This window comes from Nicotiana tomentosiformis, chromosome 2, assembly GCF_000390325.3.
Source record: "Nicotiana tomentosiformis chromosome 2, ASM39032v3, whole genome shotgun sequence".
Lineage (NCBI taxonomy): Eukaryota > Viridiplantae > Streptophyta > Magnoliopsida > Solanales > Solanaceae > Nicotiana > Nicotiana tomentosiformis.
The window spans coordinates 100,878,676-100,902,610 of record NC_090813.1 but is presented as its reverse complement, the minus strand read 5'-3'; the positions used below and the strand labels follow the sequence as shown (position 1 = coordinate 100,902,610).

Genomic DNA, 23,935 nt, shown 5'->3' with positions numbered 1-23,935 from the left:
TCAAGAATCAGATTCCGCATTTAGTATTGTTTCCCCAGTCACCCTTATACTCTCTTCCACCTCGTGTTTTTGGGAGCACGTGTTTTGTTCATAACTTAGCCCCTGGGAAAGATAAGTTAGCTCCTCGTGCTCTCAAGTGTGTCTTCCTTGGTTATTCTCGTGTTCAGAAGGGATATCGTTGTTATTCTCCAGATCTTCGTAGTTTCCTTATGTCAGCTGACGTCACGTTTTTTGAGTCTAAACCTTTCTTTACCTCTGCTGACCACCATGATATATCTGAGGTCTTACCTATACCGACCTTTGAGGAGTTTACTATAGCTCCTCCTCCACCTTCGACCACAGAGGTTTCATCCATACTAACCGTTGAGGAGTCTAGTGTTGTTCCCCTAGTTCCCCAGCCACAGGAACACCACTCTTGACTTATCATCGTCGTTTGCGTCTTCCATCAGGCCCAACTGGTTCTTGTCCTGCACCTGACCCTGCTCCTGCCGCGGACCCTGCTCCTAGTACACCGATTGCACTTCGGAAAGATATACGGACCACACTTAACCCTAATCCTCATTATGTCGGTTTGAGCTATCATCGTCTGTCATCTCCCCATTATGCTTTTATATCTTCTTTGTCCTTGGTTTCCGTCCCTAAGTCTACAGGTGAAGCGTTGTCTCATCCAGGATGGCGACAGGCTATGAGTGACGAGATGTCTGCTTTACATACAAGTGGTACTTGGGAGCTTGTTCCTCTTTCCTCAGGTAAATCTACTGTTGGTTGTCGTTGGGTTTATGCAGTCAAAGTTGGTCCCGATGGACAGATTGATCGACTTAAGGCCCGTCTTGTTGCCAAAGGATATACTCAGATATTTGGGCTCGATTACAGTGATACCTTCTCTCCCGTGGCTAAAGTGGCTTCAGTCCGCCTTTTTCTATCCATGGTTGCGGTTCGTCATTGGCCCCTCTATCAGCTGGACATTAAAAATGCCTTTCTTCACGGTGATCTTGAGGATGAGGTTTATATGGAGCAACCACCTGGTTTTGTTGCTCAGGGGGAGTCTCGTGGCCTTGTATGTCGCTTGCGTCGGTCACTTTATGGTCTAAAGCAGTCTCCTCGAGCCTGGTTTGGTAAGTTCAGCACGGTTATCCAGGAGTTTGGCATGATTCGTAGTGAAGCTGATCACTCTGTGTTTTATCGGCACTCTGCTTCAAGTCTCTGTATTTATCTGGTAGTCTATGTTGATGATATTGTTATTACTGGCAATGATCAGGATGATATTACCAATCTGAAGCAGCATCTCTTCCAGCACTTCCAAACTAAGGATCTAGGCAGATTGAAGTACGTTCTAGGTATTGAGGTTGCCCAGTCTAGCTCAGGTATTGTTATTTCTCAAAGAAAATATGCTTTAGACATTCTTGAGGAGACGAGGATGATAGGTTGCAGACCTGTTGACACTCCGATGGATCCGAATTCTAAACTTATGCCAGGACAGGGGGAGCCGCTTAGCGATCCTGCAAGCTATAGGCGGCTAGTTGGAAAATTAAATTATCTCACAGTGACTAGACCCGACATTTCTTATCCTGTGAGTGTTGTAAGTCAGTTTATGAATTCTCCCTGTGATGGTCATTGGGATGCAGTTGTCCGCATTATTCGATATATAAAATCGGCTCCAGGCAAAGGGTTACTCTTTGAGGATCGAGGTCATGAGCAGATCATTGGATACTCAGATGCTGATTGGGCAGGATCACCTTCTGATAGACGTTCTACGTCTGGATATTGTGTTTTAGTAGGAGGAAATTTGGTGTCCTGGAAGAGCAAGAAACAGAATGTAGTTGCTCGGTCTAGTGCAGAAGCAGAATATCGAGCAATGGCTATGGCAACATGTGAGCTAGTCTGGACCAAACAATTGCTCAAGGAGTTGAAATTTGGTGAAATCAGTCGGATGGAACTTGTGTGCGATAATCAAGCTGCCCTTCATATTGCATCAAATCCGGTGTTCCATGAGAGAACTAAACACATTGAGATTGATTGTCACTTCGTCAGAGAAAAGATATTTTCAGGAGAGATTGCTACAAAATTTGTGAGGTCGAATGATCAACTTGCAGATATTTTCACCAAGTCTCTCACTGGTCCTCGTATTGGTTATATATGTAACAAGCTCGGTACATATGATTTGTATGCACCTGCTTGAGGGGGAGTGTTAGTTTACAGCATGTATATAGTGTAGTATTGTCCCACATTGGTAGAAGAGTAGTATGCCCTTGTATAGTATAGCTATAAATAAGGACCTTACAAATGTATATAGTGCGTTTAGATGTACGACATGGTTCCTTACAAATGTATTTCTCATAATATATCAATATACTCTTACATATTATTCGACATAGTGCCATCCGTTCCTTATTTTCTTGAGTTTCCTCTTCTTCATTTTCGTCATTTAACAAGTCATTGTTCCAGCATTCCATTAAACTGAAATGAAACAGACATACAAACTGTTACGAATTAAAAATGACAAATGCTAACTTCAAAGTTGATAGTATAGTCATCTATTAAAATAAAACGCGTAATGTCTAAACAAGAAATAATTAAACCACCATTATGTATAAACAGGAAACAAAACATTAAGAAAATGTAACCTTCTGCACATACTTTAAAGGACAAGTTAAAACGTCTAATGCTAATGTAATATGGGTAAGGCATCATCAACAACTTCTCAGATTGGATTAGATGGATTATTCGGCACGAAGGATCGTCGGTGGTTGTACTCCAATCAAGATTTCCTAGCTTCATCGGTAGACAACTTCAAAAATGCATGTCACATCTCTTTCTGTGTCAACAAGTTCACAGCACAATTAAAAATATCACTCCCTTCAAGAATACCAGGAATATTTTCTAAAATATCCATGCACTTCTCAATGGTGGGCTCTGAAGACTTAGATGTGCTGTTGTTAGATATGAACTCAATAAGGGAGTGTATCTCCTCTTTTAGTGACAATGAATTATTTTTTGTCTTGCGCTTTTTCACTTGACTGCTAATGCCACTGCCATCTATTGACTTTCGCTTTCTAAGCGATGGCTCAGGAAACGTAATTGAATCCATATTCTGCAAGTCATGATTTTCATCGCTTCTTTCATCATTCCATTGTTCTATGTCATTATCATAAACATCATTTGTTCCATCATCATCTTGATCTAACCCAACTTCCGACTCTTGTTCTTGATTTGCTGCACGTGCTCTCTCTCCGGTGGCAATGATATCCGTAAATAAAGCATCGTAACGAAACCATATCAGCGAAAGGTCTTTGTTCCTAAATTTTTTGTATTTAGAATTCTCCTGTAAAAAAGAATTTAAAATTAATCTAAGCAAACAAATGAAACTAACAATTAATAGAGTTATGAAATAATTATAGAAAAGGGCAAGGAATGTACCTTAATTTTTTGCTCCCACCAATCATCATCTGCAATAATTGTTTTTCTTTTGGGATCTCATCCTAGACCTGTCTCACCTCTCATCAACTGCTTAAAAAGAGTCCACTCTGCTTTCATGTGATCCCAATGATTTTTCATTTATTTTCTAGTATATTCTAGTCCCGTCTTCTTATTGAACTCATTTATCATATTCTTCCATCCATCTTTAGACAAGTAAGTGTTTGGCCTATTTCCTTTTCTAACTTCTTGCTCACACAATTCAATGAATTTAATATGTGCATATTCGTCCCACTTAGCATTATGTCGTTCTCTCATAATTGAATGTTAACAATCTGAAGAAATTACAAGATTTAGCTATAAACGTACACATATAATAATATTTATGCACAACTCAAAATAAACAAAGTTCAAAAGAACGCCTTCTTATTTTTGTATGTCACATACTTTTGAAGTATAAATAATATTCAATATTATAATGAGACCAACTGTCTTAAACTTCTAGTGACTAACAAAACAAGAGAAAGCATGTGTTGTTATATTTGAGCTTCAGAGGGTTGTAACTTCCAATAAATTTATGTTCCTACTCGACTCCTTCTTTCTCCTCATGAGTTGTGACCGTGAATAAATTTCACAAACAAGAAACTTTATATATAACTAGGTATCTTTCGTATTACATCCAAAATGTGTTTGCTGGTCTTCATCAATGCATGAAGAAGGGGATACGTGTAGCCTACCTCCTTATAACATTAATAATATACTTAACTCTAAACAAGAAGTCATGAGAAAAAAAAAATATACAAGACAAGAAAATCCGTGCGTAAAAGCGAAAGGCTGGCTTGTTATGTACCGTCACTTTGATTACACGCAGAAAAATACTGCCCGAGAAATATAAATTTGACAAACAACAAATACTCAGTAAAGTTTAAAACATATGGGATGAAAGGGACAAAAGTAGCTTATGATTTGGACCCCAAAACCAAAAATTGGATTCATTTAGCTTTCAATTCTTTTCATCTTAATCACATCTTGTCTTGATAGAAACACATAGGAGGATTTGTACACATATCTTGATAGAGTGTTTAAAACATAAAAAAATTACCTGCAATTTGTCTGATAGTTGCAGAGAAGAACGAAAGAAGCACGTAAAGGAAGCAATGGCACGGCTGGAGAGGCAACAACTGTTTAGGTTTTATGAAGAATCGGGATAGAGTAAAACTATACGAAGAGTTTTGTTTTAAAAAGAAATATTTTAGGGATAGAATAGTAAATATTTTGGTCAAACCTAAAGTGCTTATAAGCTGAAATTTGATAAGTTGGGGGAGACCAACTTATGGCTTATGGCTTATATTTGGCTTATAAGCACTTAACTTATAAGCACTTTTAATTTTACCAAACGCGTAGATAAGCCAAAAAGTGCTTATAAGCCAGTTTGACCAGCTTATAAGCTTAGCCAAACACCCTCTTAGTCGATTCCTCTTCTTTGTATGAATCTGCAAACAAGATGTGTCAACTAATTAGTAGGAGTTGGGACAATTGAGATATAATTTACTTTATCTCAAAACACGAAATAATTCTTTTTATTTCTCACGTGTTCAAAAACGCTCCAGTTCCTTTCATATCCGGATGAGCTACAAGTTAAACTTAGAACTCTGATGGCGAAAGTCTGTAAATCCGGAGTCTCTACACCATATTGGTCCCACCACTCAACCATAGAAGTGAAAAAAAATATTCAAGAGTTAATAAGTATAAAAAATACATTAAAGTTAGAGCTATAAAATATAGAAGCACTTGGCCACCTGGCGACTTCGTCTTTCTTTGTTTAATAGCAAGTCGGAGCTTAAAAAGTCCCTCAGCTGCCTTGTAAATAGCAAGCTGATCTACTATCTTTTCTTGCAAGTCTTCATCTGGGGTCAACTTGATAACAACCTCATGGAATCCTGTCCACACTTCTCTAGCCAATGAATTATTCTCATGCTGATCATAAAAGAGTGACGGGTTCAGAATAAGTCCAGCTGCATGCAAAGGTCTATGAAGTTGCTCACTCCATCTTGCATCAATGATCTGAAAGACCTTTGCATATTTCTGCTCATCAGTGAATGATGCTTGAATAGCCTCCTTGGCCCTATCCATAGCTTCATAGAGGTAGCCCATTGGTGGTTTTTGCTCCCCATCCACCAAACGGAGTACTTTAACCAAAGGGCCACCAATTTTAAGAGCATGAAGGACATTATTCCCAAAAAAAATAAGAAAGAATAATGCGTGCAACATCTTTCCCTGCACTTTCCTTTGCAAATTTACTCTTGCTCCATTCCTCTGAAGTGAACAACTTTCTCAAATTGGATTTTTGCAAGTGGATACTATGTAAAATCAAGAAAGCAGTGGCGAATCTTGTCTTGCCCGGTTTCACCAAATTTTTGTCTGGTGAATCTTCTCATCATATTCAATAACAAGGGCCGCTGAGAAATATAAGAATGTACCCTAACGCCCTGGCCAAAAACTGTAGAGAAGGGTTTTTCCTTGAAAATGTCCCCGAAGATTAAGTTGATACAATGAGCCGCACATGGAGTCCAATAGACATTCTTGTACGCTCCTTCCACCATGCCACCCGCTTTCACATTTTCACTCGCATTATCAGTGACCACTTGAACAACTTTGCTTGGGCCAATCTTTTCAATGGTGTTCTGAAACAAGGTGAACATTTTGATGTGGTCAGTGGATGAGTCGCTAGCATCAATGAACTCAAGAAACAAACTTCCCTTGGGAGAATTCACCAACACGTTAATAATCATTTTCCCAGTTCTTGCCGTCCACTTTTCCATCATAATGGAGCAGCCATACTTGTTCCACGCAACTTTATGTTCCTCCACAATTTTATTAGTCTCCTCCACTTCCTTATTTAGATAAGGACCTCTAATTTCATGATAAGTGGGAGGCTTCATTCCAGGTCCGTATTGACCAACGACCTCAATAAAGTCTCCAAAAGTGTCAGTATAGTTGACACAATTGAAGGGGAGCCCAGCATCATAGACCCATCGTGCAAAAGCTCTAACTGTACGATCCCTCAAAATGTCCTTAGCAATTTTTTGTACATCTTTTCCACCGCTCTTTCCTTCTGGCTTCTTTGGGAAATAGCAATCTATAGGACCTTTAGTCCTACTCGTACCCGTTGATCCATGACTTGAAGAGATTGCATCTCTTCCCCGTTTTGTTGGAAGTGACAATTCTTCAATATCATCATCATCAAGATTTTTCACCAATGGTTGATGACTCATTTTATTTTTTTGCTCCTTCTTCTTCTCAACAAAATTCTTTATTTCATCCCTCACCTCCGGTGGACATTTCGGACAACTTGTGACGTTTCTATCGCCACCAATAAGATGGAATTTAAAGCGATAAATTCCACCCGTTGTAATCTTGTTACAAAACTTGCATACAATATTTGTATTCTTCTCATTAACTCTATCGCCATATCGCCAAGCCGGGTCTTTATCTTTCGATCTTTGAGATATTTTGAAATTCCTATTAAGATATAAGAATATACATAATCAAATAAACTGAAAATACATATAATATATATAATAATTAATTTTATAAACTGAAATACACATTAAAAAAATCAAATAAACTAAAATATAACATATATAATTTTCTAAAATGAAATACATATAAAATTAATCAAATAAACTGAAAACATAACATATATATAATAATTAATTTTATATACTGAAATATACATTAACAAAATCAAATAAACTGAAAAATATAACATATATAAATAATAATTAATTTTATATACTGAAATATACATTAAAAAAATCAAATAAACTAAAATATAACATATATATATATATATATATATATATCTAAAATGAAATACATATAAAATTAATCAAATAAACTGAAAATATAACATATATAATAATTAATTTTATATACTGAAATATACATTAAAAAATCAAATAAACTGAAAAATATAACATATATAAATAATAATTAATTTTATATACTGAAATATACATTAAAAAAGCAAATAAACTAAAATATAACATATATATATAATAATTAGTTTTCTAAAATGAAATACATATAAAATTAATCAAATAAACTGAAAATATAACATATATAAATAATAATTAATATTATATACTGAAATATACTTTAAAAAAAATCAAATAAACTGAAAAATATAACATATAGAAATAATAATTAATTTTATATACTGAAATATACATTAAAAAAATCAAATAAACTAAAATATAACATATATATATAATAATTAATTTTATAAACTAAAATACATATTAAAATTAATAAATAAGAAGAATAAAAGGGGGGAAAAAACAAAATCTGGACGGGTTAGAGATAAAAGGAAGAAGAAGACGCTGAAGTCTGAACAGTGCAAACTGGACTGTCATAGATAAACGAAGAAGAAGAAGGAAGAAAGAAGGAAAAAGAAAGAAAAAAAAGCAGAATCTGACGGGAACAAGAAGAAGAAAGAAAGAAGAAAGAAAAAAAAGAGAAGAAGAAAGGAGAAGAAGAAAATTACCTGGACTGGTCAGCAATGTCGATGAAGTTGAACCCTAGGCTTTGGTCGACGTCGATCGAAGAAGAGAGAAGAAGAAATGGTCAATTTTTGTCGATTTAGGGTCTGTTTTGTATAATAAAAAAACAGACCCAAAGTTTTTTTTTTAAATTTTATAAAGGGCCCTCTGCGCTTTTTTAACAGAAGCGATCGCTTCATCGCTTTACTCGCTTCGTCGCTTCGTCGATTCCTCCATTGAAGCGTGCGCTTCCCTCGGTCGAGTTGCCTCAGGCAGCTAGAAGCGACACTGGGTCACTTCGCGCTTAAAGCGACGAAGCGATCGCTTTTCTAAACACTGATACATCCATGCTGCAAAGGCATTTACGGCGCGGTCTCTCAAAATCTTCTTGGCTTCTATACCTGGACCTTCTTCACCTTTTCCCTTTTCTTGTTGTTTTGCCGAGAAATAAAGATTGAGAGGACCTTTTGTCACTGTACGTGCCGTCGTGGATGACCCACTAGAACTATTTGAAGATATCTTATGAGTTTTTTTTGGGGGGGGGGGGGGAGGTCTCATTTCACCATCTTCATCCATTTCATCATCTTCATCAATTAGATTCACCGATGCTTCAAAATTCATTTGAGTTCTTGTCACTTTTTTCTTATCAACAAACGCTTTTACTTCCTCCCTAACCTCGGGCGGACAAAGGGGACATTGTACTACATTTTTAAATCCACCTATCAAATGTTGCTTGTGACGAGTTATCCCACCATGATATGTTTTTTTCACAAAACACATTTAATTGCGGATCTTGATGAGCCTTGTATAGCATAATTCCAAGCTATATCATTTCATTTATTACTATCGGATGACGCCATTTCAAAGCTGTTTTATAGAAAAAAATTATCAAGTCAATATGCAATTAATTCTACTCTATAGTCATAAGTCAATAATTGAAAAAAAGGCAAACAAAACAGGGCTTGAAAAAAACAGAGCGTTTGTTAAGAGAAGAAGCAACCTCTGTTATTTTGCCAAAACAGAACCAAAAAAAATAGAGCACAAAAACAAACCTCTGTTTCTGTTAAGAGAAGAAGAAAAACCTCTGTTTTTGCTCGAAAAATAGAGCACAAAACAGACCTCTGTTTCTGTTCTTTTCGACAAAAAACAGAGGAAAAAATATAGAAAGAAGAAGAGAAGAAGGAGAAAGAAGAAAGAAGAAGAAGCATACCTGGTCTTTCAATGGCAGGAACCTCAAGCTTCTGAAAGAAGAAGACGATGGCAGAACCCTAATCGCGAGTTCAGAACATCAAGAAGCTCTGTTGTTTTGTTCAAGTTGAAGAAGCTCTGTTGTCAAGCCCTAATCGCGACCCCTTTTGTTAAGTCTTTGCCTTTTTTAAAAAAAAAAAAAAAGGCGACGCTACGGTCGCTTCTCGCGACACTGTCGCCTCTCACCACACAGGCAGAGGCGAGCGCTATTTTGAAACGCATCGCAACAGATGGTCTGTAGCGACACTGTCTCGCCTCGCCTCACGCTATTAGCGCTGAGGCGAGCGCTATTTATAACACTGATTTGACAAATATTATTTATTACCAGAGATATGATCAGAAACGCCGGAGTCCATGACCTACGGTCCAAGAGTACTAAACCGAGAAACACAAGTAAAAGAATTAACAGCAACAAAAGTATTGGACTGAGCATCGAGGCTACTTGTGGAGATGTCTTCTTACTTGCTCGATACTGAAGGAACTCATTATATTTCCCTTCTGGATAAAGAAAATCCCTGGTTGCCTGTAGTCTTGATCGAAGCAACATGAGCATTTCTGGTGGTTGACCATGCAAAGAATAGCACAGTTCACGAGAGTGTACAAGTTTATTACTATAAGAGCTAGGGGTGGGCGTTCGGTATTTCGGTACGGTATTTAATAATTACGGTTCGGTATTTCGGTATTCGGTATATCAATTGTGCATACCAAATACCGTACCAAAGTAGTTCGATACGGTTCGGTATTTTCTTATTTGGTTTGGTGCGGTTTCGGTATGATTTCGGTATTATACCAAAGTCTTTCAAATCTCCCAAGATTATGCTATATGCCTAATTGCCTATTGCCTATTGCCTAACGTCTCTTATGACTTCTGCTGATAATTCAACCACTCAAAGGCAAACTCAAAGCCATTTTTTCAAGAATAATTAGTTCGTTGCCACTGTTTTGATTGCCAAATCAGAGAAGAGAAATGGAATTGATGGTGTATATTCCCTAAAAACAATGATTCTTTAAATGCTCAAATTACTGTCCGTAAGTCTCTAAGCCTAAGGAGGCTGCTAGGCCCGCTAAGGGATTAGGGAATTAGGATTTATGGGACTTGGGGTGTTGGGCTTAGGCTTATTGGGCTGGAAAATAGAAATATAGGTGGGCTTGGACTTAAATATTTCGGTATATCAAAAACTCAATACCGAATACCGTATCGAAATACCGAAATTTCTGTACCGAAATACCGAAAAAAACGAAACCGAAATACCAAATTAATTCGGTTCGGTTCGGAATTCGATTTTTCGGATTTTATGCCCACCCCTAATAAGAGCACTTGGGTCGAGATCTTTCAAAACGACCTCCTCATCGTCTATTCTCCATAGTTTGAGATACCCAATTTTTCATTGTTTCTGATGTGAGAACAGAGGAGTCAACTGTCTGTGTGATTAGTGATGAGATCACTGGGTGACTGGGTGCTGCAGCAAGGCGAAGTATTAGAATAATTCATCAACTGTAGGGATAGTCGGACTAGCCAAAATCTGGTCACATACTGAATCAATCAAGGTCATTAGGAGGTCTAGCAAGTGTAACAACTAGAAACATCTCTTGTTGCTTTTCAATACTAGCCGAAACTGGCATCAATTTCTCAATTTCCTCTATGACTGCTGTACTTGTCCCAAGTAAGTAGGCATATCAAATTAGTTTTTCTTCAAGTTTGTCATTCGCGATATCACATCATAGAAACGAGATATATCATTAGTGTATGAAGTGCGAGTCTTTTCCGAAACTAAATGACATGTCTGGAATGGATGAAACAAAGGCATCAACTTGGAATCAATAGATCGCCATAGGATACTACATAACTAAGCATCGATCTTTTCCCACTGCGCTTTGACCTTTTCATCTCCTTTACTAGCCTTCTTGGATAGGTGATCTTGAATACCTTGACCCTTGCACTACAACTCAACAGAAGAAACCCAGGTTAAGTAGTTTGAACTTCCCATTAAGGATTCCGAAGTAATCATCAAACTTGACTATCCAGAACCCGTGCTTTTAGAACCAAAAACATCTAGGCCCAAAGACATTGTTGGAAAAAATAGCAGAAACAATCAAGAACAATAATAACTCATAGAAACAGTGAGGAAAAGAACACCGTGGTTCGTCAGAAACTGATCAGTCGCCGTAATTTGCACAGGTCTTGTCGAAAAATAAAAAAGGTTGTCGGAATTTGATGAGACTTGAATGGACAGACTTGGAATAATCTCGTGAGTAATCTGTCAAAAAGAAGCTTCGTCGGAAAAATCATTGTAGCCGCCGGAAAAATCTCAAAGTGATCGGAATAAAAAAAAAAGTATGAGTAGGCTCGGAATTAGTGGACTATCAAACTGTCTTGAATGAGCTTTGTCAAAATGTGGCCGGAAAAGTTTGCACTCGCCGGCGCGTGAACTCACGCACTCGCTTGAACCCTAGCTTTTGCCAGCGCGTGAGGGGCCTGCTGCCGGAGAGGTTGACTGGGGTTTGGTCGTTGGTGCTTTCTGAACCTAATGATGGTGTTGGTTTTTGCACAACACTCATCGAATGTGTGTTTACGCAGATCAGATCTGAGGAGTCACCGGAAAGACGCACAGTGACTGATTTTTTTTCTATCCCTGATATTTCTCACTGCCGCTCTGATACCATGTGAGAAATATCACAGTAAAAATATATTGTTGATGCGTTTAACTATAATACAAGGAATCATATTTATAACAATACACAATACATACACTAATCGACCCCTATTTATAACACTACACAATACATACACTAATCTTATTTCATGTGTAACTATACTTATTTACCATTATATTAATTATCTAGCATAGGTAATAGGTAAAATACCCACCTTGCAGTTCATCACCTGTGCAATCTTTTCAATACTGTCCACTGCTCCTACAAGACTGATCTCACACTTACTAGGGGTAATCTTGAGTCTCGAGACAACGTGGAACCAGATAAGAATCTGCCTTAAATATGGTATCTGGGAAACTTCTGCATTACAAAAAACCAGAATGTCGTTTGCAAATAAAAGGTGAGTCATGAGTGACCATCATGTTGCTATGCCCTCTAAACGAAGCTAAGAAACCCCTCAAAAGACTTCAAGAGACCGCCATATCCATCATTTTGCTTTACGCTTCCATCATTAATATAAATAACATGGGAGATAATAGATCTTCCTGTCTCACTCCCTCTCGAACTCCCAAAGAAAAAACATGGACTCCCATTCACCAGAATAGAGAACGTAGTAGTAGAAATGCATAATTTGTTCCATCTCCTCTAGGAGTGGGCGTCGGTTGATTCGGTTCGGTTTTCATGAAGTTCGGTTCGGTTTGTTCGGTTTTCGGTTTTCTATTTGGTGCACCAATAACCGAACCAAAATTAGTTCGGTTTCTTCGGTTTTTGCTAGTTCGGTTCGGTCAATTTTCGATTCAATTCGGTCGGTTTGGTCTTATCTTATTGAGCTTTTAAATCGGACTTTTTCTACTAAAAAATATGACTAATTTCATGTTTTAGTGCAACTAAAACTCGAAAACGCGATACTTTTATAATATGATTAGCCAAATCATTTAGTTGATGTAGGAAATATAAATTTATTTGACAAATATTACTTGCAATATAATTATCTCGTAGACAACATCAGCGACGCACAAGCAAACAAAGATGAAAGATGCATTGACAAACAAAAAGGGATAATTTTTAGAATGTGGGACTTTATTTGGGTTTGGGCTTCAAATTTTATAATGTAAATATGTGAAAAAGTTGGTCTAGACAACTTAAGAGGAGCCCAGAGGCTAGGACCTAAGTTGCTCGGACACGGGTGCGGGTGTCCGACATGGGTGCAGATCTAGAGGGCGGACCTTCGAGATGTAAATTTTAAGATTCGATGACACGGATCCTAGTACGAATACGGGTGCAGGGATCCGACTAAAAATAATTCAAAAAAATAAAAAAAATATCTAAATTATGAGAAATTTTGTGGAATACTTATGTATAGCTTGTAAAGTGTGGATTTATTTTTTATTCTCAACTTGTAGATAAGTAAATGATTGATTTCCTAGATATGTATGCTATTTTCTTCAAATTTACCCTAGTTTTGGTTCTGATTTCGAAAATCAAATTGTATCTCATCTCGAATTTACCCGTCCATCGCGGTCAAAGTACCCATAATTGTTTGACCAAATCCGGTACAGATTCCATACCCACACCCATACTAGTGTCGTGTCGACACGGGTACGATACCTAAACTGCCGTGTCAGAGCAACTTAGGCTAGGACCCATTTTAGAAAACTTCGGTTTTTCGGTTTAACCGAAAATCGAAGTTGCAAAATCGAGCACCGAACCAAACACCAAAATTATGGAATACATAAACCGCAAACCGACCGAATAAGTCGAAAAACCAAAACCGAATGAACCAAAGTTTACAGTTCGGTCGGGTTTTTCGGTTCGGTCGGTATTATTCCCACCCCTAATCTCCTCCATTTGTCCCCTAAACCCATGAATTTACCAGCAATAATGTCATAGGATGGCTGACATAATTTACCATCCAATCTTGAAGACTCTTATCTTATTTTGTCCTGCACTAAGGGATTGTTAGTTGTTTTTGTCTTCTCTCATCTCAATTTTTAATTCTCTCTTTTCTCACAAGCTTGTTTGGTGTTCTATAATCATTTAGTCCTTAGAGGCTGCCTCTAAAATTTGATTGGTAGACAGGTAAAATTTTTGCTCATGCGTTAATATTTCAGTAAATATAAACATATTGTACTACAGTGGTAGCAACAACAACGACAAACCTAATGGAGTCCCACTAGTAGGTCTGGGGAGGGTAGTGTGTATGCAAACCTTACCCCTACCCTTGGGAGGTAGAGAGGCTGTTTCCGATTGACCCTCGGCTCAGGAAGATAAAAGAACAATAGAAACAAGCAATAACAACAACAATGGCCAGAAAGATAATAACATCAATCTAAGAGCCAAAAAAAAGATGGTAGAAAGCAATAAAAAGTAGTAACAACGGCAAGATACTAGGAAATCGAAGTGGAAGATAGTAAGAAAATAGCATGTAATACTAGTAATCTAAGAACAACATACTAGCCCTAAAAAGCCCGATACGGAACAGAAAAACGCTCGACTACTTACTAACCTTTTACCCCAATTTTCGACCTCCACACCTTCCTATCAAGGGTCATATCATCGGTAAGTTGAAGCCGCGTTATCTCCTGCCAGATCACCTCTCCCCAATACTTCTTAGGCCGCCCTCTACCCCGTCTCATACCCACCAAAGCCAACTGCTTACACCTCCTTACTGGGGCATCTAAGCTTCTCATCTTCACATGCCTGAACTATCTAAGTCTCGCTTCCCTCCATGGGGGTCACGCCCACCTTCACCCGGATATCTTTATTCCTGATCTTATCTAACCTAGTATGCCCGTACATCCATCTCAACATCCTCATTTATGCTACTTTCATCTTCTGGATGTGGGAGTTCTTGACTGGTCAGCATTCTATCCCATACAACATAGTCGGTCTAATTACCATTATGTAGAATTGGTGGCACATTCTTGTCACACAAGACACCAGATGTTAATCTCCATTTCATCCACCCCGTCCTTATACGGTGTGTGATATCCTCATTAATCTTCCATTCCCTTGGATGACTGACCCAAGATACGTGAAACTTCCTCTCTTGGGGATGACTTGTGAATCAAGCCTCACGTCCATGTCGTCTTCCCCGTCACGTCGCTGAACTTGCACTCCAAGTATTCTGTCTTGGTCCTGCTCAACTTGAAGTTAAAACCGTTAGGGTCTGTCTCCAAACCTCCAACTTCTCGTTAACATTGCCTCGCGTCTCATCAATCAGTACTTTATCATCACCGAATAATATACACCATGGCACATCCCCTTGAATATGGTGCGTCAGTGCATCCATCGCAAAGGCATATAAGAACGAGCTGAGCGCAGACCCTTGGTGTTACCCCATCACAAGCGGAAAATTATCCGAATCTCCTCCCAATGTCCTCACCTTAGTCTTGTGGTAGACTAATCTTTAATGTAAGCTGTAAATCATTTTGATAAACTAGGTTCGAAATAATTACCTTGGCTAGCTTTTAGTAACCTTCCGTGTACTTACTGTTAATTGTTCTCGTGCATAAAAGTAACCCCAAACTAATTCTATCTTTTTCTTAGTCTTTTACTGTATTATTTATTTATTTTGGGTTATGGGTCTCGATTTAAACAGGTGGATGATTCTACCTTTTATGGTGATGGAGTAATGGTAGACCTGCCTGACAGCCTTGAACAATTCAGGATGAACCTGACAGAGCTTCTAGTGGATGTTTGTCAGCTTTTAGGTTCTACAGCATTTATCCAGAAGGTATCATTTAGCCCAAAAGTTTGGTAATTAATTTTATTTTTTGATAAAGTTATAAGATTTCATTATAAGGGTATAAATACCCTTATGCAACCAGTATACCAGGAAAAAAAAATAGAAGCCTCAGAAAAAGTATGGCTCTTTACGAAAGACACCCAATCTTCTATGAAGTTCTCTAAATAGTTTTTCTGATTTCTACAATACTTTTCAGTAGCAGCCATAGTGTAATCCTGGAAATTCCTACACAGGTTTTTCCTTAGTTTCCATTCTTGACTCAGAAAACTAGACCAGATAATTCCAGACATATGTACTGTAATTTGAGCCTAACCCGAGAAGCAAATGATTTCCTTTCAAGTTCGTCATCTTTCAATGACTGGACATGTTTTTTGCTTCAGATTTTTATTTTCTTGGTTGCTCAAGTTTGTCACCTCTCTTCCTTCTCGTCCTATCAGTACCTGGCACCATCCATTTACCCTCTCATCTTTAACAGAAAGATGCAACCACTATTCATATCTAGTTTCCTAGCCAGTATTTCCTTATCATATTTTGCGGTTACTGCTAAATAATGATCTTATTTGGTTATTTCCCTGTTTAAAATTCTTTTTCTTTTCATCTTTTGACAGTCTTTTAAATACTTCTGGAACTTATTTTTAAGTTAGCAACTTTATTATCTAACTTCTACTATTAGTCAAATGACTTTTGCTTTTGTATTAAATATCAGATCTTCCTTGGAGGTTGGACCAGTAACAGCTTACATATTCCTTGGAAGGAGGTGGAAGCCAAAATGTTTGCACTTAATGCGGTTAGTACTGTGAACCAAAACCTTGGCAGTAACATATGCATTTTTGTGCTCATCTCCTACTTGATGCTGCATTATATACTGAATTCTTGGTGGTCTAGCGTTGGGATAAAGGTCAGAATCTAAAGCAGAAAATGAAAAGAAAAACATAAAGGACAAACAGAAGAGAAAATAAATCATAAAGTTCTTTTTCCAAAAACACAGGAAGAACATCATATTTTACTTTTATAACTGCTGCTGCAGCAATAAACCGTGGATAGTTTTAGCCATCAATTTCTTGGTAGAGGTGGAAGCATGATTCCAATGCGACAATACCCGCTGGATGATTGTCTATACTCCTGTTACTGATATGTGTAGCGTTGTGAGGTAAAAGTGTTTCAGAACAGTGAGAACGTTCAGTACTTAATAGCATAGACCATCGACTCTATTTTAGCTGCACTATGAACTCACGCAGCTGTGTGCGAGAGGCAGAGGCTCAATTGCTGTAGTTAACACCTAGTTTTAATTGCACCAATGCACTTATATCTGGCTATAGAGCTCGTATACTTAAACTGTTGTTAATCAAAATTATGAACCCTTTATTTAGATGTTTGGAAGAGATAAAATAATGTTTTCAAAATCCAAAGCTGAACTAAATAATAATTAGAAGTTGCATTTAAGGTATCCTCACAAATATGTTTGATAGATATAAGGTCATGATCTATTCCTATGGCGTTTTGACAATAAAATTCCACTTATTAAAATCTCTGTCAAAATATTTACTTCATCTTAGGTTAGGTGTTTGAATTTTTCCTTGATAAAACCCCAAGTAAATGTCCAAATGTATTTGGGAATATACTGGGTATGTTGTTGTTGTTGTTGTTGTTGTTGTAATTCGATGTAAGTTTTCCAATTCACCAAATGGTGCCAAAACGTTTATATCATCATGAATGTAAGCTACCCATCTATCTATACAAAAAACAATTCTTTCTTTATGTTAAATTTGTGACCATCTTATCAAAAAGTTTAAGCTATTAGAGAAAGCACACTTTTAATTACTTAGAGCCTGTTTGGTTTAGCTGAATTTAAGTAGCTTTCAAGCACTAAGTGTTGAGGAACAATTATTAAGTGTCGGAGCTGAATTTATGAATAAACAATTACGTGTTTGGATGAAGTGCTAAAACTGAAATAAGTTGTTGATGTGTTTGATAAAAAGGTAATGACAAGCATTTTTTCTGTTAAAATGATTGAAATATCCTTAAAACTGTCAATAGGAAAACTGAGCTTATTTTTGCAATATTTTAAGTTTAAATTAGTTCAAATACAAATTGATTTGTGTCTCAATTAACTTTAAGTTATCAAATGTATATAAATTTATTTTTAATAAATATAATTTATTTATTTAAATAACATATAATCTTTAATATTTAATAATTTGATTAAAATTTGTAAGTGAAAAGCAAAGTTAAATAGTGCAAAATATTCATATAAAAATTCAAAGCATTCAGATAGCCAGAGCCGACAAAATTTAACTAAAACATCATTTTTGTAAAAAGTAATAGTTGAGGATTATATTCCATAAATGATCAATTTGTAAATTTGATTTGCCCCCACAAACGTAATAGATGAGGATGGCTTTCAAATTCGTTTCTTGCTGATATTGTCAAGTTCAGATGCCAAATTCTTTACGGTTTCAGGTACCAGATCCCAGAAGTATTGTTTACACATTAATTGGTACAACCACCTTTCACTTTGTTCAAAATTGGTTATGAGTGAAATTCAAATAAGAGAGAATGGTAGAAGCAAGTAGTAGAAATGTTTGGAGGGCTATTCCCTTATGCATTGCTTGGACTGTTTGGATGGAAAGAATATGAGGTGCTTTGAAGGCAAAAAAGAGTATTTATCCTTGTTCAAGTTCAGATGTCTCCAAAACTTGTACTATTGGCAAAGTGGAAACAGTGTATTAAACTTTTCTGATTTGTTGGACTTGTTAAATGTGATGAGTCTGTAATGTAAAACAAGTCCAGTTTCTTGTAATTCCCTAAGAGTACTATTTGGAGATTGTAAAAGAATGTAAAGAATAATAACTTAAAAGACTTGGTCAAATTTATAAAGCTTTTAAGCTAACAAGCTATAAGCTGGTATGTCCAACTTGTTGCTTTTGACTTATTTTGGCTTAAAACATTGTTGTCAAAGGCGAAAAGCTCTAAAAAATGCTCTAGGTCTATTTGGGCTTTAAGCGCATAGCGCACTTAAAGTGTGGGCTTTAGTTAAAAAAGGCGCAATGAAGAAAAAAAAAAACTTATATGTAATTCAAGAACAAAGTAACAAATTCATTCATAATGTTTCCCTTAGCAGCTAATACACTTATTTCCGATTATCGTTATTGTTAGTGCCGCTTGATTCAAGAGAGAACTCATGGGCAATAAGGGGCATGCCTTAGTACCTTGCCTTACACTGAAGTGCAACTTAAGCGAGGCGAAGCGCCCTCCTTGAGCTTTTCTGAGCTTCAGGACTTAAGCGCACACTGGCTTAAAAGCACTTTTGGTGTTCGACAAACTCCAAAATAAGCCAAACAATGTTTTTAAGCTGGTTTGACCAGCTTTTAAGACAATCCAAACACCCTCTTAAATATGTCTTCGACATGTCTTCTCATGTGCGATCTGATTCTTTTTCATGGGTCAAGCACGTGGAACTTCTTTTGATAATGATCCATTTGCTTAATTATGTCTTCAACACTTTACGATAAAATTGTAAATGAAACAAAAATGAGCTCTTGATGTTTCTTAAATTCATCTCATTGCCATGAAACATCCACCTACTCCTTTCATCAAACTGTCCGTAAAATGACTACCGGCTTGATTTCCATGCCCTCAGTTCCCAAGCTGCTCGACCCTTCAACTTATAGTAGCTTCTGATACTTTCTCTGGAAGAGCCCAGTTGGCCCACTGCCTAATGCCATCTATCCGTTCAACAATGTAAGAATAAGTGCTCCACTACACGAACTTACATAAATAGGTTTCCTTTCTCTAAGATTTCCCAGCTTGGAGATTGCATTGTAAATTTCACTCAATGTGAAACAAGAGACTTTTGTTGGTGCGTCAAACTTCCATATCGCCTTACACAATACATTTGTACTGTAAATATCGCTTAGTATCTCCTTGCCATTCTATCCTGTCATCTCCAATTGCGATGTAACTATATATGTTCTGTACATGCACCAGATGTCATGATCATGTAAATTTGTGTAAACACAATATTCACATCTAGTATATAGATTATGCCATAAAAGGTGGGTTTTTTTTCACCCACATTTGGTAGAATGGAAGATTACGTGTACGGCTCTTCCTAGTATATCTCTTAACTAATGGGATATGAGTCCCTAGAATCTATCCTGCAATATAAGTACCTATAATTACTCTAACTTATTACCACTGCAAAATACATTGATTGATTATATGCGTAATTGGTTGACTTTTTACAACACTGTCAGGTTGGAGCTCTATTCAGATTTTTTGTGAAGATATCACCTAACTTTTCTCCTATCATGATATGCCTTATCGAGATAATCTTCTGTTAAATCTTTTTGTAAACAAAACGACTGATGAAGACATAATTAAGTAAATAAAAGTGTGCTCTATCTAACAACTTAAGCTTTTAGATGAGATGATCACACACTTCAACATGGTATTAGAAAAGGCAAAGGTCCTTGGTTCAAGTCTTACTGTCACCTATTAGCAAAAAGAACTTCCACGTGCTTGGCCCATGAAAAAGAATCATGCCCGCATATGAGGGGGTATGTTCAAGACATCAGTAAATAAAAGTGTGCTCTCTCTAACAACTTAAACTTTTAGATGAGATGGTCACACACTTCAACAACCAATCAATCTTTATATGTTCAGTTCGCTCATGAAATGCTAAGTTAGAAACAATATAAAGAGCATGATGATTATCACACCACAACTTAGCAGGTTGAGTGGTCTTAAGACCAAACCTCATCTATCAACTGCATATCTGCATTACCTCGCACATGGATTGTGCGTAGCTCATTACCTTGGTTCAACACTAGATCGGGGGACTGCCACTACTTTTTACCTTTTCTACTACTCCATCTCCAGCAAGACCTGTATCCTCTTGTCCTCCAGGCAGCTTTAGAACCCCATTCTGCATCTGAAACACGTAAGTGGTTAATATAGAGCAGACTGCGGCAGGTGCTCCTTCCAAGTGACACAAGATTTGGCCCAAAATCACCCAATGATTACTAGTTGGAGTAGACATGAATTTCATACTACACTACCCAAGTAACAGTGTCAGGTCACGTCCTGTAAGATGGTTTTAACTTCCCAGCTTATCTCCTGTGCATCTCAAGATCTTTAAACAATGAACTCCCTCTGTCATAATTTTTATGTTTGTAGTCACTTGTGCACCTCAAGGCTTATCACCTGATTTTTCTATTTCAACCAATAAATTCAGGAGATTATTCCTCTTAAATGAAAAGGTACTTTTCTTGCGCCTTGTGATTTCAATTCCCAAAGATACTTAACAAACCAAATCTTTTGTTTAAATCTAATTTTATGTTCAGCAGTTTGTCATTGTTGGAATCACAGAACTTATTTTTACTTTCTTCCATTTTGTGAAACTAATACAGAGCATGCTAGGTGCGCAAGCTGGCCTGGGTGCCACCGTCATAAAAAAATCGTAAATGTATATTCATAGTTCTTTTCATAGAATATTTCTAACTAATTCGGATTAAAAAGAAAAATTCTAACGAATTAGAGATACAAATCCATACAATCACTATTTGCTTGAGATGCTACTGCCATGCTCTCTTCTCTCCTGCTCTGCATCAGATCTCTGCAAGTGCCAGGCTTCCAGCCATTAAATTCCCCAACATTGAACAATCTTGCAATGTAATAGTAAGTGATTGAAGTCACTCCTTCCTTTTACGCTCTTTTGTGATCACATTGCTTCTTCGAGATATCTCTAACAGTGTTTTAAAAGGCGTTTTTGGGGGGCGAGGTACACCAAAAACTCCCCGAGGTGATGGTGTGGGGTGAAAGTCTCAAGAGGCGTACGCCCAACAATTCGGGGCGTACGCCCAGGCGTTCGGGGCGCGTTTTTTTAGTGAGGCGTAAGCCCCAGAGACTTTTTTCAAATTAAAACAAAATCTGTTGAATAAGTCCTTCATATAATACCCACATTCTCAAAAGTCAACTTGGTAATTACTCAAAAGTTTTAAAACGGAATTGAAATGTATTAAATTTAAAAGTCAAAGACCTTTTTTATTGATTGAAGCCCTAATTCATGGTCTTTCCCAATTCTTTATCTTGTCCACTAGTTTGCTAATATCTCCTAAAAGCAACGAATATTCAATTAATTTTTTTACAAATACAAAGAGAACTCCATTCTCCTTCATAGCAGCAAGTTCAAACTTCAAATTGCAGCCTTGCAGGTTAGTCATCCTTTTTGTTCCTCCATGTAGAAAACTTTATTCTTTTAGACTCAAGTTACTTGTGCTTGTAAGTAGCGTATAATAGATTATTTTGACTAGTTTTTTGTGGGGATGGAGCACATATATATATTTCACATATTTATAGTTTTCTTCAATTTTTATGCAATTTTACCTGTTTATAAATATTTACTGTAATTGTATTATTTTATGAAATATTAAAAATTAAATACCTATGGGGCTTACGCCTCGCTGAGGCATATGTAAAACGCGTCGCCTTACGCCCACGCCTTTTAAAACACTGATCTCTAAGCAAATCCTTCTTTACATTCTTTTGTTTTGTTTGAGTACATACATGATTTTTCAGCCATAGTTTGTGATCATGTACTCATATTTTCTGTAGAGACCTTCTTTCTTTTTTCGAGCTCTTGCTGTTTTCAGCAATTCTCTTTAACTGTCCTGCATGATTTGATTGTAAAAGAGCTGGTAATTTGACATCAGTGTGTCATGCCTTCTGCGCTCTTTTTTGGCTTCACATATGGTTTGCATTCTCAAATCATGTTGTTTCTCTGTTAATGGTCACTTTACGGATTATGTTTTTGCTTACGGTTCATTTATGAGAATGATACAAACTTGATTATTCTAGGAAGTTCACTGTGTGATTTCTTTTCTGTTTCAGATAGCTGAAGTTAATATCACGGAAGCCCAAGAGATTGATTTCTCTTTTGTTATTCACTTGGTCACAATTTTATCTAGTAGGCCACGTGACGATGCTAAGGGCTTCATGAGACTTGTATGTGTTATCTTATCGATTTTTCTTGTTTCACTTATCCTTGTAAAGACAAAAGGGGATTGCAAGAACTGATGAAATTGTTAGGAAGAAAGATAAACATACTGAAAATTTTGTAGACAATGATTCTGGGCTAACTATTTGCTTCATTAGGTTTGAGTTATGGCAATGTTTAGTACCTTTTGATTGACCTCCTCCTTTCTTTAATTATGTTCCCTTTTTTTCTTGTTTGCTGTTCCAGGTATACAAATCAGCTGCAGAGGTTGTTGCTTCGTATTCAAAGTGGATATCTTCTTGTCAAACTAATACCAGATCTTTGCTGTAAGAATTCTCTTTCCATGTTCTTTCAAATAAGATAGAAACCAAAACATATGCTGATACAGTGCGGAAGCAGGCCATGTCTTATCAGTTTAGGTTTTGTTTTAGTTTCTGATGTATTTTTAAGCTGTAGGGTTGGTTTTGAACCTTTTTGCATTACTCTAATTGCAAAACTGTTTAAAACTAATAGTAAGGGTAATTTGGAAACTTCAGCTATAGTTTTTGGTAGGGTCCTATATTGAGGTCTTATCGTTTTTAATTAGCTTTTTGGAGATTTCTCTCGAAAAACAATTGCTGGTGGCTTTCTTTCTGGAGTTTTGCTTTGTTTAAACCAGCTTGATTCTGCTTCACTTTCTTTTTTTCTTCCTTTGGGATAGTTTTACATGCAAATTGCACCAAGTCATCATCATGCCACTCCCCATACTTTTCTTTTTTCTCCTAGATTTCCAGCTCAAAATGAAGTCTCTAATAGTCCATGGCATCCATCACCCATGAATTCTAAGCAGGTCAACCAATGTCCCTTGTTTGTGGCTGAGTGCAGCAATGGATGGTCCACATCCTCCCTCAAACTTTAACACGTTTATTCTCACAGTTGCTTGCTACGACTCTTCCCCAAGTGTTTGGTTCTCCAAATACACTTCCTAGTACAACCTTATTAGAGACTCTTAGCTCTTTAAACCCTTAGATATGCAACAAGTAGCATTAATTCAAATTCTTCTACATGAGCCTAGAATGTCTATGCGTGATAAAAACTCAAACTTTACATCAATCCGATACCCTCCAAGTGTCCAACAACCAGCTAACAAGTCCTATGCATGTGTAAAATGCATGAATATGCATATGTAGATGATATGCATGGATGTTTCTACATGAGTCTAGAATGTCCATGCATGATAAAGACTCAAATTCTACATCAATTGACACCTCCTCGGTGGCCAATAACACTGCGCACACACGACCCAAGGTAAAATGGGTGATCATGTATACATGAGTCTAGAATGTCCAA

At 37.0% G+C, this 23,935-nt stretch overlaps 1 protein-coding gene across 6 annotated transcripts in view; it reads left to right on the top strand.

Moving 5' to 3' along the window:
• LOC104121621 (transportin MOS14) overlaps nucleotides 1-23,935 on the top strand; it is a 98,015-nt gene that overhangs the window by 34,533 nt on the left and 39,547 nt on the right. For 5 of the 6 annotated variants that reach the window (XM_070195928.1, XM_070195927.1, XM_070195930.1 and 2 more), the window contains 5 exons: nucleotides 15,463-15,597; nucleotides 16,316-16,396; nucleotides 21,223-21,288; nucleotides 22,501-22,614; nucleotides 22,853-22,932. In XM_070195928.1, the coding sequence (XP_070052029.1) occupies nucleotides 15,463-15,597; nucleotides 16,316-16,396; nucleotides 21,223-21,288; nucleotides 22,501-22,614; nucleotides 22,853-22,932 (476 nt within the window). The remainder of the gene's footprint in view (nucleotides 1-15,462; nucleotides 15,598-16,315; nucleotides 16,397-21,222; nucleotides 21,289-22,500; nucleotides 22,615-22,852; nucleotides 22,933-23,935) is intronic. The other variant, XM_070195929.1, reaches the window with a different exon arrangement.